Source organism: Stenella coeruleoalba (genome assembly GCF_951394435.1).
Source record: "Stenella coeruleoalba genome assembly, chromosome: 5".
NCBI classification, from domain to species: Eukaryota; Metazoa; Chordata; class Mammalia; order Artiodactyla; family Delphinidae; genus Stenella; species Stenella coeruleoalba.
In genome coordinates, this window is record NC_137150.1 from 142,128,129 (window position 1) to 142,143,246 (window position 15,118).

At 46.1% G+C, this 15,118-nt stretch overlaps 1 protein-coding gene across 3 annotated transcripts in view; it reads right to left on the reverse strand.

Annotated features, from left to right (window-relative positions):
- Positions 1 to 15,118, reverse strand: part of HSF2BP (heat shock transcription factor 2 binding protein) — a gene marked incomplete at its 5' end in the record, with an annotated part of 82,380 nt that overhangs the window by 32,959 nt on the left and 34,303 nt on the right. For all 3 annotated transcript variants that reach the window (XM_079921248.1, XM_079921247.1, XM_079921246.1), the window contains 2 exons: positions 2,406 to 2,509; positions 13,471 to 13,588. In XM_079921248.1, coding sequence (XP_079777374.1) covers positions 2,406 to 2,509; positions 13,471 to 13,588 — 222 coding nt within the window. The remainder of the gene's footprint in view (positions 1 to 2,405; positions 2,510 to 13,470; positions 13,589 to 15,118) is intronic.

Sequence of the window (15,118 nt, forward strand, 5' to 3'; positions counted from 1 at the left end):
AATTAAGAACTTCTGTTCTTTAAAGATGCTCTTAAGAGAATGAAAAGACAAGCATCAAACTGAGAGCAATTATTTGCCAACTACATATCTGACAAAAGATGTGTATGCAGAATATACAAAGAACCTCAATACTCAATTGAAACAACCCAATTTTTTTTTATACAGCAGGTTCTTATTAGTCATCCATTTTATACACATCAGTGTATACATGTCAATCCCAATCGCCTAATTCATCCCACCACCACCACCGCTCCCCGCCGCTTTCCCCCCTTGGTGTCCATACGTTTGTTCTCTACATCTGTGTCTCTATTTCTGCCCTGCAAACCAGTTCATCTGTACCATTTTTCTAGTTCCACATATATGCGTTAATATTCGATATTTGTTTTTCTCCTTCTGACTTACTCCACTCTGTATGACAGTCTCTAGATTCATCCACATCTCTACAAATGACCCAATTTTGTTCCTTTTTATGGCTGAGTAATAACCCAATTTTTTTTAATGGGCAAAAAGGTGTGAACAGACATTTAATCATAGAAGATATATGGATGGGCAAATAAATACAGGAAAAAATGCTCAACATCATTAGTCATAACATAAATGCAAATTAAGACCAAAGTGACTGAGGTATATCACACCACTCCCAGAATATCTAAAATTAAGAAGAAGGACCATGCCGAACACTGACGAGGATATGCACAACAGACGCGGTAACTCTCTGCTGGGGCGGGGGCTGGGGGGTGCAAAGCAGTGCCGACACTTTGCAGCACAGCTTGGCAGTGCCACAAAAATACCTACTACGTGAGCTAGACAGTCCACTCCCAGGTGCTGACCCAAGAGAAATGAAAGCCGGTGTCCAGGCAACAACATACAAGAATGTTCACAGCAGCTTTATTTACAAGAGCCAAAACCTGAAGACAGCCCAAATGTCCATCAACAGCCGAATACATAAAGCAACTGCAGTCTCTCCACGTAACAGAGTACTACTGAGTAATAAAAAGGAATCAACTATTCATACACACAGGATGGAGAGATCTCGAAATAATTATGCCGAGTGAAAGAAGAGAGGCAAAAAAGAATACACAGTGCATGGTTCCATTTATATAAACCTGTAGAAAATGAAAATTAACCTGTAATACAGAAAGGAGAAAAGCGATTTTCTGGGAAGAGGGGAACAGAGGGACGGGAAGGAGGGATCCAAGAAGCACAAGGCACCTCTCGAGAGTGACAGGTGTGCTCATTATCTTGACTGTGATGATGATTCTATGGGTGTATAACTTACGTCAAAACTTACCAGTTGTTTGCCTTAAATGTGTACAGTTTATTGCATGTCAATTATACCTCAAAAAACCTGTTACAAAAAATAAGCATTTACCACCAAATGGAACTGAAGCTCAAAAACAGAGATTGATCTGAATTACAAAAAAATAAGGAAAGGTAATTTTTTTGCACACTTGAATGAAATATGTTCCTACTGAAGACATGCTATTAAAAAGTATGATAAACAGGATTTCCCTGATGGCACAGTGGTTAAGAATCCGCCTGCCAATGCAGGGCACACGGGTTCGATCCCTGGTCCAGGAAGATCCCACATGTCGCAGAGCAACTAAGCCCACGAGCCACAACTACTGAGCCTACACTCTAGAACCCGTGAGCCACAACTACTGAGCCTGCGTGCCACAACTACTGAAGCCCGCAAGCCACAACTACTGAGCCCGCGCACCTAGAGCCCGTGCTCCGCAACAAGAGAAGCCACCACAATGAGAGGTCCGTGCATCGCAACAAAGAGTAGCCCCTGCTCGCCACAACTAGAGAAAGCCCACATGCAGCAATGAAGACCCAACGCATCCAAAAATAAACAAATAAATTTATATAAAAAAAAAGTATGATGAACAGATTGGGACAAAATTTTAGGTTAAATTGGTGGTTAGGGAGAAAAGCCGGAGAAACAGTAAAGACAGCTTTTTATTCCAAAGAAAACAAAAAAACACATCAGATGGATAGATAGATAGACAGATGGAACTTCAGAGCTGCAATCTCTCAGATTTCTTTTTTCCCCACGTTGCTTAACGACGGGATTTCCCTACACCTGATGTTCAGAGCCACAGACAGCATACATAGTGCTGTATCGTTCACAGTGAAAGGGACAGGTTAAAGCCACTTATTAGCTGTTTTATTAGATAATTTTTCTTTGTGTCACAGAATCATAACTAAATTGAAAGCGATACTTCAGAAACAGAACTAGAAATAACAGCATACCAGTGAGTTTTCTATAATTTGAAATCTTTTTTTAGGAAGGCATGAGAACACCTTGGGATGAACAACCCTCATCTCTAATACTTTACGACCTCCTCCTGCCACAGGGGAACAGGTGTATAAGGAGACACACAGGTAAAGCCCATCCTTACCGCTCAGAAGCCACCACAACAAAGGGATGAATCCTGGACTCTCACTAATGTACTTCAAGCCTTTCAAATTGATGCTCACGTTGTACAGGGACATCAGCATTAATCTGAAATGTAAAAGAAAATGGTGTTGACATGCTGCCCCTCCATACTGCGCCACCCTAAATATATCTCCTGGTTCATAGGACCTTAGCATATTTAGGGGTGCCCTCATGCCCTTACACTTCAGATGTCCAACTCTAACACAATCTGGATGACAGGTATAGTAAGCAGAAGTATGTAAAATATTTGTCTCTGTGAGGCTACCTGAAAATGGGAAACTTCAGCAATACTGCCACGTAACACCACCTCTTATAACTCACATAATCAAGAGACACATATGCAAAGTGGGCACAGGGAACCTCAAAACCATATTCATTGAGTAACCCCTTTTAGTACCAATCCTGCATTTATAGACAGATAACCCTCCATTCATAAGTATACTGTACTCTAAAAGTTCAATTCACTGTTTAAAATTTAATCCTACCTTTCATTCAGTGAATGTTACCCATGATGCCTGGGTGGCCAGGTCAGGCCGTACCATCCTGTTTAATCCACGGCAAAGGGATGGAGAGCACCACAATCCAACCACCCCTAACAACCAACGATCCTACTGACCTGGAGTTAAATAGGGTCTTACAAGTGGTCTTGGGAACTGACCACAACTAGTAATACAGAGTCGAATATTATTAAAAACTGGAAAACTATAGGACTGGTTTCTGATAATACTGCTGAATACAGAGACCCCCAAAACTTCATACTGTACAGTAATAGAAAAGGCTACACAAATATTTTGCAAAGTCTTGAAAAAATGAATGACCTTGTAAGAAATGAAGGGAAAACATCTCTAATCGGGAACATAGTGAGAGCTCAAATTCAGAAAGGTGAGCCCTAAAGATGACAGATTCCAGAGACACAGAATGTCAGTGTTAGTGCCTTTGTGCAGAGGGACAGAAAGAAAAGCCTCAGACCAACACAAGACAGGACTTCAGAGCACAGACCCCTTCAGAAAGCCAGGAAAGAGTGAACTGTCAAGCTTGGCATGATTGCATACTTTCTGTATTGCCTGAAAGTCCACAAGCCAATAATTTTAATAAGAAAGTAGACCTGGGATGGGAGCTGCTCCCGCCACCCGGCCACAAGAAACATTCTCTTAAAGGAAAGGACCCTCAACTGGGTCCTCAAAGAATCCTCACAAATACAGTGCTAACAATTTTAAGTTCATAATAAAAATCACAAAACACATGAAAAATAAGACCTTAAAGTAACAGCGCAAAGAACCAATGACAGAGTCAGCATAAAAAAAATTATCAGATACTGCAAGTATCAATTACCAAATAGAAAACAGCTATGTTTAATAGGTATAAATAATTCAAAAAAGAAATTTAAAACATCATCAAGGAGCTACTGAGTATTATAAATAACCAGGCAGCTCAAAAAAGAACCCAGTAGAACCTACAAGAATTAAAACTTTAATAATCAAACTGTAAAACTCAAGGGTAATTGACACCTGGGAAAGGAGAAATACTAAACAGAAAAGAGAGCTAAAGAAGGGCTTCCCTGGTGGCACAGTGGTTAAGAATCACCTGCCAATGCAGGGGACACGGGTTCGAGCCCTGGTCCGGGAAGATCTCACATGCCGCAGAGCAACTAAGCCTGTGTGCCACAACTACTGAGTCTGAACTCTAGAGCCCGCGAGCCACAACTCCTAAGCCCACAAGCCACAACTCCTGAAGCCCAGGTGCCTACAGCCCATGCTCTGAAACAAGAGAAGCCGCCACAATGAGAAGCCCACGCACCACAACGAAGAGTAGCCCCTGCTCGCCGCAACTAGAGAAAGCCCGTGCACAGCAACAAAGACCCAACGCAGCCAAAAAAGAATAAATTAAATAAACTTTTTAAAAAGAGAGCTAAAGAAATTGCAGGAAATGGAGCAAAGCTAGGGAGGAGGAAGCCCAGAAAGGCAGCTACCAGACAAGGGGAGCACTAGCGAGCATGCAGAATCTGCCCAGGCTGCGGCCAGCTCTGACCCGGCCACCGGACGAGGCAGACACTACCGAGCCCAGTGGAGAGTGAGAGGAAACCACGGAACGAGGCACAGATTTGGCACTGACCACCTCGGGGGGGCCAGGGTTTAGGAGTCAGGAAGAGCTAACTGCCTGTCAGGACAAACACCAGTTCTCTTCAGGAAAAGGTACCAGAGCCCAGAGCCCACAGCCCATCTCCTGCAGTGTCCTATGTGTGCACAACTGAACATTTAACCAGCAGGGCCGGCGAGGGTGAGGAGAACAAGGCACTTGCTTTGGATGCAAATAAAAGGGGTGCCAAAAAAGCTTAGTAACCAAGGTTTTTAAAATATATTGTAAAGCAACTTTTAAAAATCAGAACTACTGCAACAATTCCATAATAAGCAATATATCAAAATTTAAAATCGAGATGGGATCAGTAATAGTACTATACCAAAACATACTAGAGCCTGAGGCAAAAGGAAAATCAATAATAGCGATTTAGTCCATTAATAAGGGATCGATTAAATTATGGTACACACATACATGCATGCCATGGAAAATGTTTATTACAGTTTTCTGTTAAAATAGCTGGTTTTGGGCTTCCCTGGTGGCTCAGCGGTTGAGAGTCCGCCTGCCGATGCAGGGGACGCAGGTTCGTGCCCCGGTCCGGGAAGATCCCACGTGCCGCGGAGCGGCTGGGCCCGTGAGCCATGGCCGCTGAGCCTGCGCGTCCAGAGCCTGTGCTCCGCAACGGGAGAGGCCACGGCAGTGAGAGGCCCGCGTACCACAAAAAAAAAAAAAAAATAGCTGGTTTCCCCACTAAGCTTTGTTTGTCAAAAGCAAGCTCCACGGCTGATTTGTCTTCACAGACACGTAGGCTGGTACAGTACCCGGGACATGGTAAGTGCTCGGGTTCAACATGGAAAGTGAACCAGCTCCCAGCGATTGAGAGCCTCAGCAGGGCAGCGTGCGGAGACGGTCTGTCTCTCCTCCTATTTCCATGGGCATTTTCAAAGTCAAGGCAATGCTGCCGTCCAGGAAGAGAACACCAGACTAGCACCCTTGAGAACAGTAATGCCCAGGTCTCAAATTACGATTTTCAATCTCGCCACAGGCCACAAAATGAGCCAAAATTACAAATGTTTTCAAGTTTTCCTGACAATTCTTACAGATATCCAAAATCTATGCACTAGTAACCATTTAATGAGTTATTAAGGGATGTTCAAATGTCATATTCATGAGGAAAATTCAACACATTAACGAGAATTTTCTGAGATCTCTAATCCAGGATCTCAAGAAGAGAAAAGTTCAGATCACCAACACAGATAGTTGGAATTCCTCAAAATTCAATGTGTTTCCTATGCTGCTTTCAGGCTACAACAGCAGGAGTGAGTCACTGCAACACAGATCGCATGGTCCACAGAGCCTAAAATATTCTATGTGGCCCTTTAGAGGAAAGCTTGCCAACTCCTGCTTTAGATAATGAAAAGAAAATAAGCCAATCTTCTCTAGATCTTAAGAGGCAAAGTTAATATCTGGGTGATGACTGAAATATGGGGCAAACTCCAGATAATATGTCTAGTTGAAATTCTTCATTGACTGCTGTTTAACTTTGAGGTGGCAAAAACACAAATTGACAAATGTCTCTAAAATTTCATATTTGGTCACAATCAGCCAACATTAAGCAGCTAAAATGAGGGACTTCCCTGGTGGTCCAATGGGTGACTCTGCGCTCCCAGTGCAGGGGGCCCGGGTTTGATCCGTGGTCGGGAAACTAGATCCTACATGCTGCAACTAAGATTCCGTGGGCCACAACTAAAACCCGGCGCAGCCTAAATAAATAAATAAATAAATAAATATTAAAAAAAAAAAAAGAAGCTAAAATGGAACAAAACTAATTGCCATGGCCATGGTGCCGCCTGACCTCGTGTTACTGCCAGGCTACATCTTTCTGAAGACGAGAGAATCCTCCAAGGTCACACCGCGACTTAGCAAACAACAAACCCTGAACCACTTCCTGTTTCTTATGCAAATACTTTCTATTCCAACATTTCCACTCCAACCAAAAGCACTCTGTAGGGCTTCCCTGGTGGCGCAGTGGTTGAGAATCTGCCTGCCGATGCAGGGGACACGGGTTCGTGCCCTGGTCCGGGAAGATCCCACATGCCGCGGAGCAACTAGGCCCGTGAGCCACAACTACTGAGCCTGCGAATCTGGAGCCTGTGCTCTGCAACAGGAGAGGCCGCGATAGTGAGAGGCCAGCGCACCGTGATGAAGAGTGGCCCCCGCTTGCCACAACTGGAGAAAGCCCTCACACAGAAATGAAGACCCAACACGGCCATAAATTAATTAATTAATTAATTAAAAAAAAAAAGTATGAGTTCAACATATGCCCTTTAAAAAAAAAAAAGCACTCTGTAAATAACGTATCAAAGTTCCAACTGTCAGGTCAAAAGAGACCGCCCATTCAATTCACTCTTCTGCTACTTCAGTATTAAAAGGAAATGTCATTTCCCAAACTACTGTAGTACTAGGAGTCATTTGTTTCTTCCAATGACAAAAAAGTAGGTAAATTCTGCTTCCCACCATGAACCTAAGCAGAAGATACATTATAAATGGATTCATGGGCTGCAAAAGAGCAATCTCCCCATCTCTGCAGTCTTGAGAATTTGAGAGGCATCTGACGTTGATAATAGGAGGACTGAAAGCAATGCTAAAATAAAGGTAGTAGTAAACTTAAAATGCTACGCAAGTAACTCTCCTTGAATGACGAGGCCCTCTCTCCACCTAGATACATGAGGCCTGCGCCTGGAGGCTGAGCGGGCTCTCCTGGTGAGACGTCAGAAAGCCACCCCCCAGACAGTCTGACGTCCAAGGCTGAGGTGCTCAAAGTAAAGGTGATGCAAGTGAGCTACCTTGTTCTTCCTTGTAAAAGAAATTATAACTTGTAACCTAGAAGCAACAAAGAATAAACACACCCAGTACTTCAAAACAAGCCAACCATAAAAATAAACCAAAAGGCATGACTTGTGATGTCTACTGACCTGAAACAAAACCCACAGATCAGTCATCCAAAACTGACTAAAATCTAAATTAGCCAAATTAGCACCATCAAGTAATTTTAAGGAACAAAGAGTAATACAATTCTTAGAGAAGACTGCACATGTTACATGAGAAAGCAGCAATTGGCAGAGCAATACAGTCAGACACTTCAGACCAAATGACGGACGGAAACTCGCAGTTAGAGGCCCACCAATTTTTTTTTTTTTTGCGGTACGCGGGCCTCTCACCGCTGTGGCCTCTCCTGTTGCGGAGCACAGGCTCCTGACGCACAGGCTCAGAGGCCATGGCTCACGGGCCCAGCCGCTCCGCGGCATGTGGGATCTTCCTGGACCGGGGCACGAACCCGTGTCCCCTACAACAGCAGGCGAACTCTCAACCACTACACCACCAGGGAAGCCCCCCACCAATTTTTAAAGAGGATATAGTAACTGACTAGTGAACATGCTTGTTTTAGACTCGGACCCCCTCCCCAGTCAAGTCAGAGCTTAAAAATCTGTGGCCTGTATGTGCCATACGCAATCCTAATCAAGTACCTTAGATTAATTTTTATCTACTACTTAACAGAGAAGACACACAAAAAGACAACACGACACCCACCTCCCTGGTGAAGAAAGAAACCTCCTCACCATAGTCAAATCCCCTTCATGAACTCCGTCTGAACTCGGACTTCAGGCAGGTGGGAACCACTATCTCATCTGCTACGGGAGAGAGGTGTGCATCTCCATGTACCTTTACAGCAAATATACAGAGCCTGACGGTCCTGTCCTCCACACTTGTATCAGCAGCGCATACCGCAGTAATCTTCCCCACCACCGCCAGAGGTCTGTCCGTGTTGATCTGCATAGCTCAAACGTATTTTCACTGATGCGTCCCAACATACTGATCACAATTTATTTCTCTATTCTCCAGCTGACAGAGGTTTAGGTCAGTTCCTAGTGCGTGCTGTAACAAACACAGCTGCTATGACATTTCTGCACACGTGTCCTGGGGTTTATGGGTAGAACTTTCCCTGGAGTAAGCATGCAGAAGTGGGTTACCTGTCCCAGGCCTGTGTCAATAGGACTGGTAAAATCCTAATGAAGGATGGGCGATGAGACAAAGTTAATGAGAAAGTTAAGTGCAAAAGAAACCAGGGAGAATTTAAAAGGCTGGAAGTAATCCTAACTCCTGAAATCCAGATCTCCGATGAGAAACAAAAATTGTGTTTGTCCAGCTCTTACTGAGCGTCAAGGAGAACGGCAACACCAGTGTCACACGACAGCAGTGGGGAAACAAGCCACAACCAGGAGTTTCTGAGGGTCCATCGTACCAGGCTCAAGGCCAGCACGACACCTGGTGGCCCTCAGAATCCCAAGATCAGGGTACAATCCCAGACACGCACAGAAACTGCCTGTACCAGACGCTCTGTGCGCCAGGCTGATGCCCCGTGGTTGGAGGTGGAAGGAAAAGGACCGATGCTGGTGAGGATGGGGAATCTCCGGACACTTCACACCCCGAGTGCTGGCTAAGTAAGAAGAAATGCACAGAGAAGAGGTGGACAAGAGCCCCTGCCAGGCAGCACTGACTTCCCTAGCCTTGGCAGACGGAGCCTGGCCTAGGGCCGGCCTGGGGTTGCCCACAGCCCTATCAAGCGGCCATATGGAGCAGACACCTGAGAGGCTGATGTGAATGTTAAAAATTACCAACAGAGAACACAGACCTGGTTGGTGTAGCAAGAAGGTCATCCCCTTGAAGATACGGAAGCCAAGGCTTGCAAGATACACCACCACAGCAAGCAGCACCCCAGCCCTCCTGCTGGCAGCAGAAAGCACCTCGAGAGGCCCTCAGGGCCAGATATTGGAAGTGTCTAGATTTGGAGAGTTTAAAAAGGGTCTTCCAAAAAAAAAGGCAGATAAACTGGAGCTATCGAGAAATTAAATGGCTGAGAAGACATAACCCTGAAAGAACTCACAGAGGCCAAGTCACAACAATGCCCCACTTGTCACCAAAGAGGTGGCCCTGGGGCCCCTCGGTAGAATCAAGTCTGTTATAAAGGGCCACTAACCCCAAGGGCCCATGGGGACTTCAAGGGAAGCAAAAGGAACAGGGCAACATAAGCCAGCCCTTCATTCTGGGAAAACGTGTCATGTCGTGGAAAATCCAAAGCCACCCAAACCCTAGCAGAGCTGGAAATGCTCTGATATGGACCCTAGGGCGCCGCTGAAGGTGATCACAGCACAGCTGGGAGAAAGTCAGCTGAAAAGGAGCCAGTGGAAGGGAGAACTTGGAAATGCCTAAGCAGGAGATGACAGCTAATTGAGCAAAATCCCAGAGGGCAACTAATCAAAAGCACAGCTAATCAAAGCCAGAGGTGGAAACCCCAAAAGGCCACATGAGAGAAGAAAGTGAGGGTGAGAGGGTATACACAAGTGAGGCAGAGAGACGAGAAAGCTCAGGCCCACAGGCCTCGGCTCTCCCTGGGGAGCAGGAAGGAGAGCCACCTGCTGGGATAAGTGCCCCTGCCCCACAGAGGGCCGAAGAGCAGCGCAGGGGTCGGAGTCACAGAGAGAGTCTGAGTCTGACCCGGCCACGGTGGAGATGAAAGTGGCACCGATAAGGATGCAGAGGAGGGTTCCAGGGGGACTCAGGACCAGGTGAGGGTGAAACGGCATGACTCTGTGCATCTGAAACCTTCTCCTCAAGCATCACCACAGCTAGGAAGGGAGAAGGTGGATGGCCGGTCCAAGGTCAGAGCATCAGGAGATGGTGGTGAGGGTCCAGGTTAGCTGGACGGAGGGGAGGCCGTGGAGGAAAGAGAAGCAGTAAGCAGCAGGAGTCTCAGCGAGGTTCGGGGAGTGATGGGAGGAGGGAGCTGAGCAAGAGAGCATGTGTCTAAGGACCACGACGGGCTCTCCACCTCAGAGGCTGGAAACCCACGTGATGATAAACCCAGGGCCCTCTGTATGCTGTTGTAATAATGAACGTGTGTCATAATGTATCTGTCCAAATCCCCTGAACGGACAACACCCAGAGTAAACTCTTAGGTAAACTATGGTCTTTGGGTGACTGACGTGCCAAAGTAGGTTCACCCTCGGTAGAAAATGTCCCATTCTGGTGAGTGACGGTGATAACAGGGAAGGCTACGCATGGGGCGTGGGGGGGACAGGGGTATATGGGAAATCTTTGCATCTTCCTCTCAGTTTTGTTGTGAAGCTACAACTGCTCTAAATAATTATTTGTAAAAACCCCCATCTCTGGGTCTGAGGCACCCAAGCTGCTGAAAATGGGCAGCCTTTGACCATGACGGTGGCGAGGAAAGCAAAACCCCCAAGAAAAAGGCAAACTACAGTCAAGGTGTGGAGAGGCCAAACGGAACAGGAGGTTTGCTCGCAGTACAGGAAGGGTCCTAGCTCTGGAGGACTCAAGCTGGACGCTAGCAGCGATGGAGAAAGTGGGTATACAGTGGGCATATCAGAAGGCGGCCACAGAGAACGGAGCGGCAAGACCTGCCTCAGGCCGCTTTGCACAGGGATCCCAAGACGGGTCTGAGGCTGACAGCCCGCACACGGCTGTGCTTGGGGGTCAGATGGAAAACTGTCAAGTAAGCAAGTAAATGTCTCTGCAGGTGGATTGGGAAGAAGACCAGAATTTTAAGAACCACCAAACCAAGAGTTTACCACTCAGCCCCCAAACCCAGGGTGGCACGAACCACACAGAGAGAGCACCAGGAGAAGCCCTCTGCTCAGGCTCGAGGAGTAGCAGCGGGATCTCGCAGCAGTGACCGTGCTGGCAATGGGAGTCCTCGGGTAACTCAAACTCTGTGGAAAGGAAATGTGATCCTCTGAACTCCTGCTTCTTGCCCTGGACTGGGCCTAGCTGCAGAAACATGTGACCTCAGGGCATATAAAACCTCAGCATTGGGCTTCCCTGGTGGCGCAGTGGTTGAGAGTCCGCCTGCTGATGCGGGGGACGTGGGTTCGTGCCCCGGTCCGGGAAGATCCCACATGCCGCGGAGCGGCTGGGCCCGTGAGCCATGGCCGCTGAGTATGCGCGTCCGGAGCCTGTGCTCGCAATGGGAGAGGCCACAACAGTGAGAGGCCCGCGTACCGCAAAAAAAAAAAAAAAGGCTCAGGAATGTGACCCCACAAGGTCGTCTACAGACTCCTGGCCTCACCCCAAGCTATGCATGTGTGGATGTGATCATAAACAGCATATCTAAGACTCTGAAAACTAAAATATCAACTATCATCCAGGTCCCAAACAGGGACATACATGAGGGGCAGAGCACCAGGAGACGATGGTGAGGGATCAGCCTCACAGCAACAGCACTGCAAAAGCTTCTTAAAAATGGAACTGAAAGGAGTTCCCTGGTGGCCTAGTGGTTAGGATTCAGCACGTTCACTGCCGTGGCCAGGGTTCAGTCCCTGGTCAGGGAACTGAGATCCCAAAAGCTGTGCAACATGGCCAAAAAAAAAAAAAAAAAGGAACTGACATGGAAGCCACAAACAGAGAAGGCTGGTCAGAACTTGTGACCTGAACCCAACCAGGCTGACCGCTGCTGAAACAAAACATCAACACCTCCCATAAGATTTAAGCAAGACCCAGGGTCTCAAAACATAATATTCAAATGTCCACAATACAACCCCAAAATTACTCAGCCTACAAAGAAACAGGAAAAATCCCAACTCACGTGGGGCAAGACAACCAAGAGATTCCAAGGCCAAGATGACACAGATGTGAGAAGTATCTTACAAAGACTTAGAGAAGCTATTTAATGAAGTGCTCAAGAACTAAAAGCAAACACTTGAAATAAATGGTGTGGTAGCAGAATCCTAAAATGGGTCAACGTTTCCTGCCCTAATCCCCGAGACCGATATATAACACCCTGGTCACATTAAGTTGCCTGGTCAAGGCAGTGAGACTCTGCAGATACAATTAAGGTTACTAATCAGCTGACTCTGAGTTAATCAAAAGGGAGTTTATCCAGTTATGCCAAATATAAACCCGTGACCCCATCAAAAACTGAGCTGGGCTTCCCTGGTGGCGCAGTGGTTGAGAGTCTGCCTGCCGATGAAGGGGACACGGGTTCGTGCCCCGGTCTGGGAAGATCCCACATGTCGCAGAGCGGCTGGGCCCGTGAGCCATGGCCGCTGAGCCTGCGCGTCCGGAGCCTGTGCTCGCAACGGGAGAGGCCACAACAGTGAGAGGCCCATGTACCGCAAAAAAAAACAACAAAAAAAAAACAGTGAGTTTTCTCTGGCGGGCAAAAGAGGAGGAAATCCAAGAGGTTCTGAAGTGTAAGAAAGGTTCGGCAAGCTGTTGTGACTTGAAGATGGGGTGAGGTTACGTGATAAGGAATTCAGTCAGCCCTGGAAGCTAAACGTGGCCCCGCCTGACAGCCAGCAAGGAAACAGGGACCAGAGTCCTATCAACGCAGGGAGTTGGATTCTTCCAGCAACCTGGATGTACGTGGAAGAGATTCTTGTGCAGAGCCTCTGGAAAGGAGCCTTGCCTGGACAACCCTTGATTTGGGCCACTTGAGACCCTGTAGGTAGCCCAACCAAGCCCACTCAGACCTCTGACCTACAGACCTTGAAGGAGGTGTTGTTTCAGCCAATAAGTTTGTGGTAATTTGTTAAGCACCAGTGGAAAATAAGTCCGGATCCTGGCTCCTGGAAGTGGGGTGCTGTCAAAACCATCACCTATTCTAAGTTCACCCTGAAGTTCACCCATGATAGCATCTGGGACTCAGTGATTGCCCTAAGGTGGGAACATTCCTTTTGTTTATATTATTTTCCTAAAATAGTATTGAATAGAGAGTGTATCCCTTAATTCTCCGGGAAATTTGTTTCTTCTATTTTTTAGAACTATAGTCAAATTAAGTGCATTTGAAATTGGGCCCTTGAAAAAGGGGCCCAATCAGCAAATTCTAACTACTATGTAAATAAACATGAACTTTTAAATATCATCCACCGTACACTTTGAGTTTGGTGCACTGTCCCGGCTTCAAGTCTCCCAGAAGCTGCAGTATGGTGTCCAAGAGCACCCGACTTGAGTTAACCAGGAATTCACGACCACTTGCTACGGCAGCTACATCTGCAACATAAAGATGAAACAAAGCGTCAAAAGTCTGTCCAAGATAGAGGATGTGTTGCTGTCCTTCTCCTAGCAGACTTAATGAACACACAGAATGGTTATCCACAGAGCTAACAGCCCAGACAGGGTAACTGACAACCACAGCCGTTACTAAAACGGTGAGTGACGTCCGCTGTGATTAGCAAATGCCTCAGTAGTGGAACAGAGCACTGGGTCTAAATACGTCTGCAGCCTGAGCACAGCACAGCAAGTGGACACCAGGCTCCAGAATACTGGATTAAACAGCTATGGGCTGTCAGGGTCCAAACAGAAGGTAGGGGCTGATTATTTATCTGGGACCAAGGACACTAAAATCCACTTTCAACCCTGGTAGTGAAATCCTAATGACTCTAAACCAGAATACCAAACTGAGATCATGAGGTCAAGAGAGAATACAAAAACTGATTCCAAAAAGAAATTTTTCTAAATTGTACATCCTGCTGTGGGTCAGCAAGTATCACATTTCTTCATGCTTGAGGCCCCACAGAACCAGCATGGGGACCAGACCAAGTCACTACACGGACTCCCATGGACACCGCTGCAGATAACACTGGCTCCATCACATTCCCAAATACCCGTGAGGACACGTCAGTGATCCAGAATATTTATGTATGTGTCGGTAAGATTTTTCTTTAGCTAGGTCTAACAATAAAGCATGATTCAAAGTGACTAAAATTTCTAACCCAAATGAGCCGGCCAGGGTGGAGACAAGAAGGGCAGCAGCATCCTCGTTCTCCTGACTTCAGTGGAAATGCTTCCAGTAATTCACAGTTAAGTGAATCTCCAGCAGAGATCCTCTACAAGTTTAAGGAAGTGTTCTTCTATTTTTAGTTTGCTAATAACTATCGAGAATGGAAGATTAATTTTATCACTGATTTGTTCTGCTTTGATTAACGGTAACCTAATGGCAGAATATAAAATTTCATCTATGCTACCAGAACAACTTTATGAAATCAGATCCTGGACATTCCTATTTATTTTTGTTTATCTGAGCTGAGGAGGATCAAAAGAGATATATTAAAGTTTCCTAAACCTAACAGATTTTTCTTCCCATTTCTGCTTGTCCTTCCAGCACTTTTTGCCTCTTTCCTTGCATTGGTGCTATTTGGTATATAATTTCATGACAGCTATAACTTTACTGAAGACAGGACCCTTAACTGATACAAATGTAACCTTCTGTGTTCAATGAATTTGAACCTGATGACTCTATTTTCTACCATATGAAACACTCTAGTTTTACTAAAGAAATACTTGGGGGGTATGAAGCATTTGGCATCATAAACTCAAAGTCATTTTAAGGTAGTTTTTTGGGGAAGACATTCTTCATGTTATGACTACATACGGGAACTCCCCAGTGAAACATACATTCTAGCTACATACTTTAGTAGTTTCCAGAGACGACATCCCAGCAAACCACGGCTCTTGTTTGCAGACCTTGGGTTGTTCCTGCCCTAAGACTCCAGTGTGACCAGCAGAATGCAGCGCAGCTGC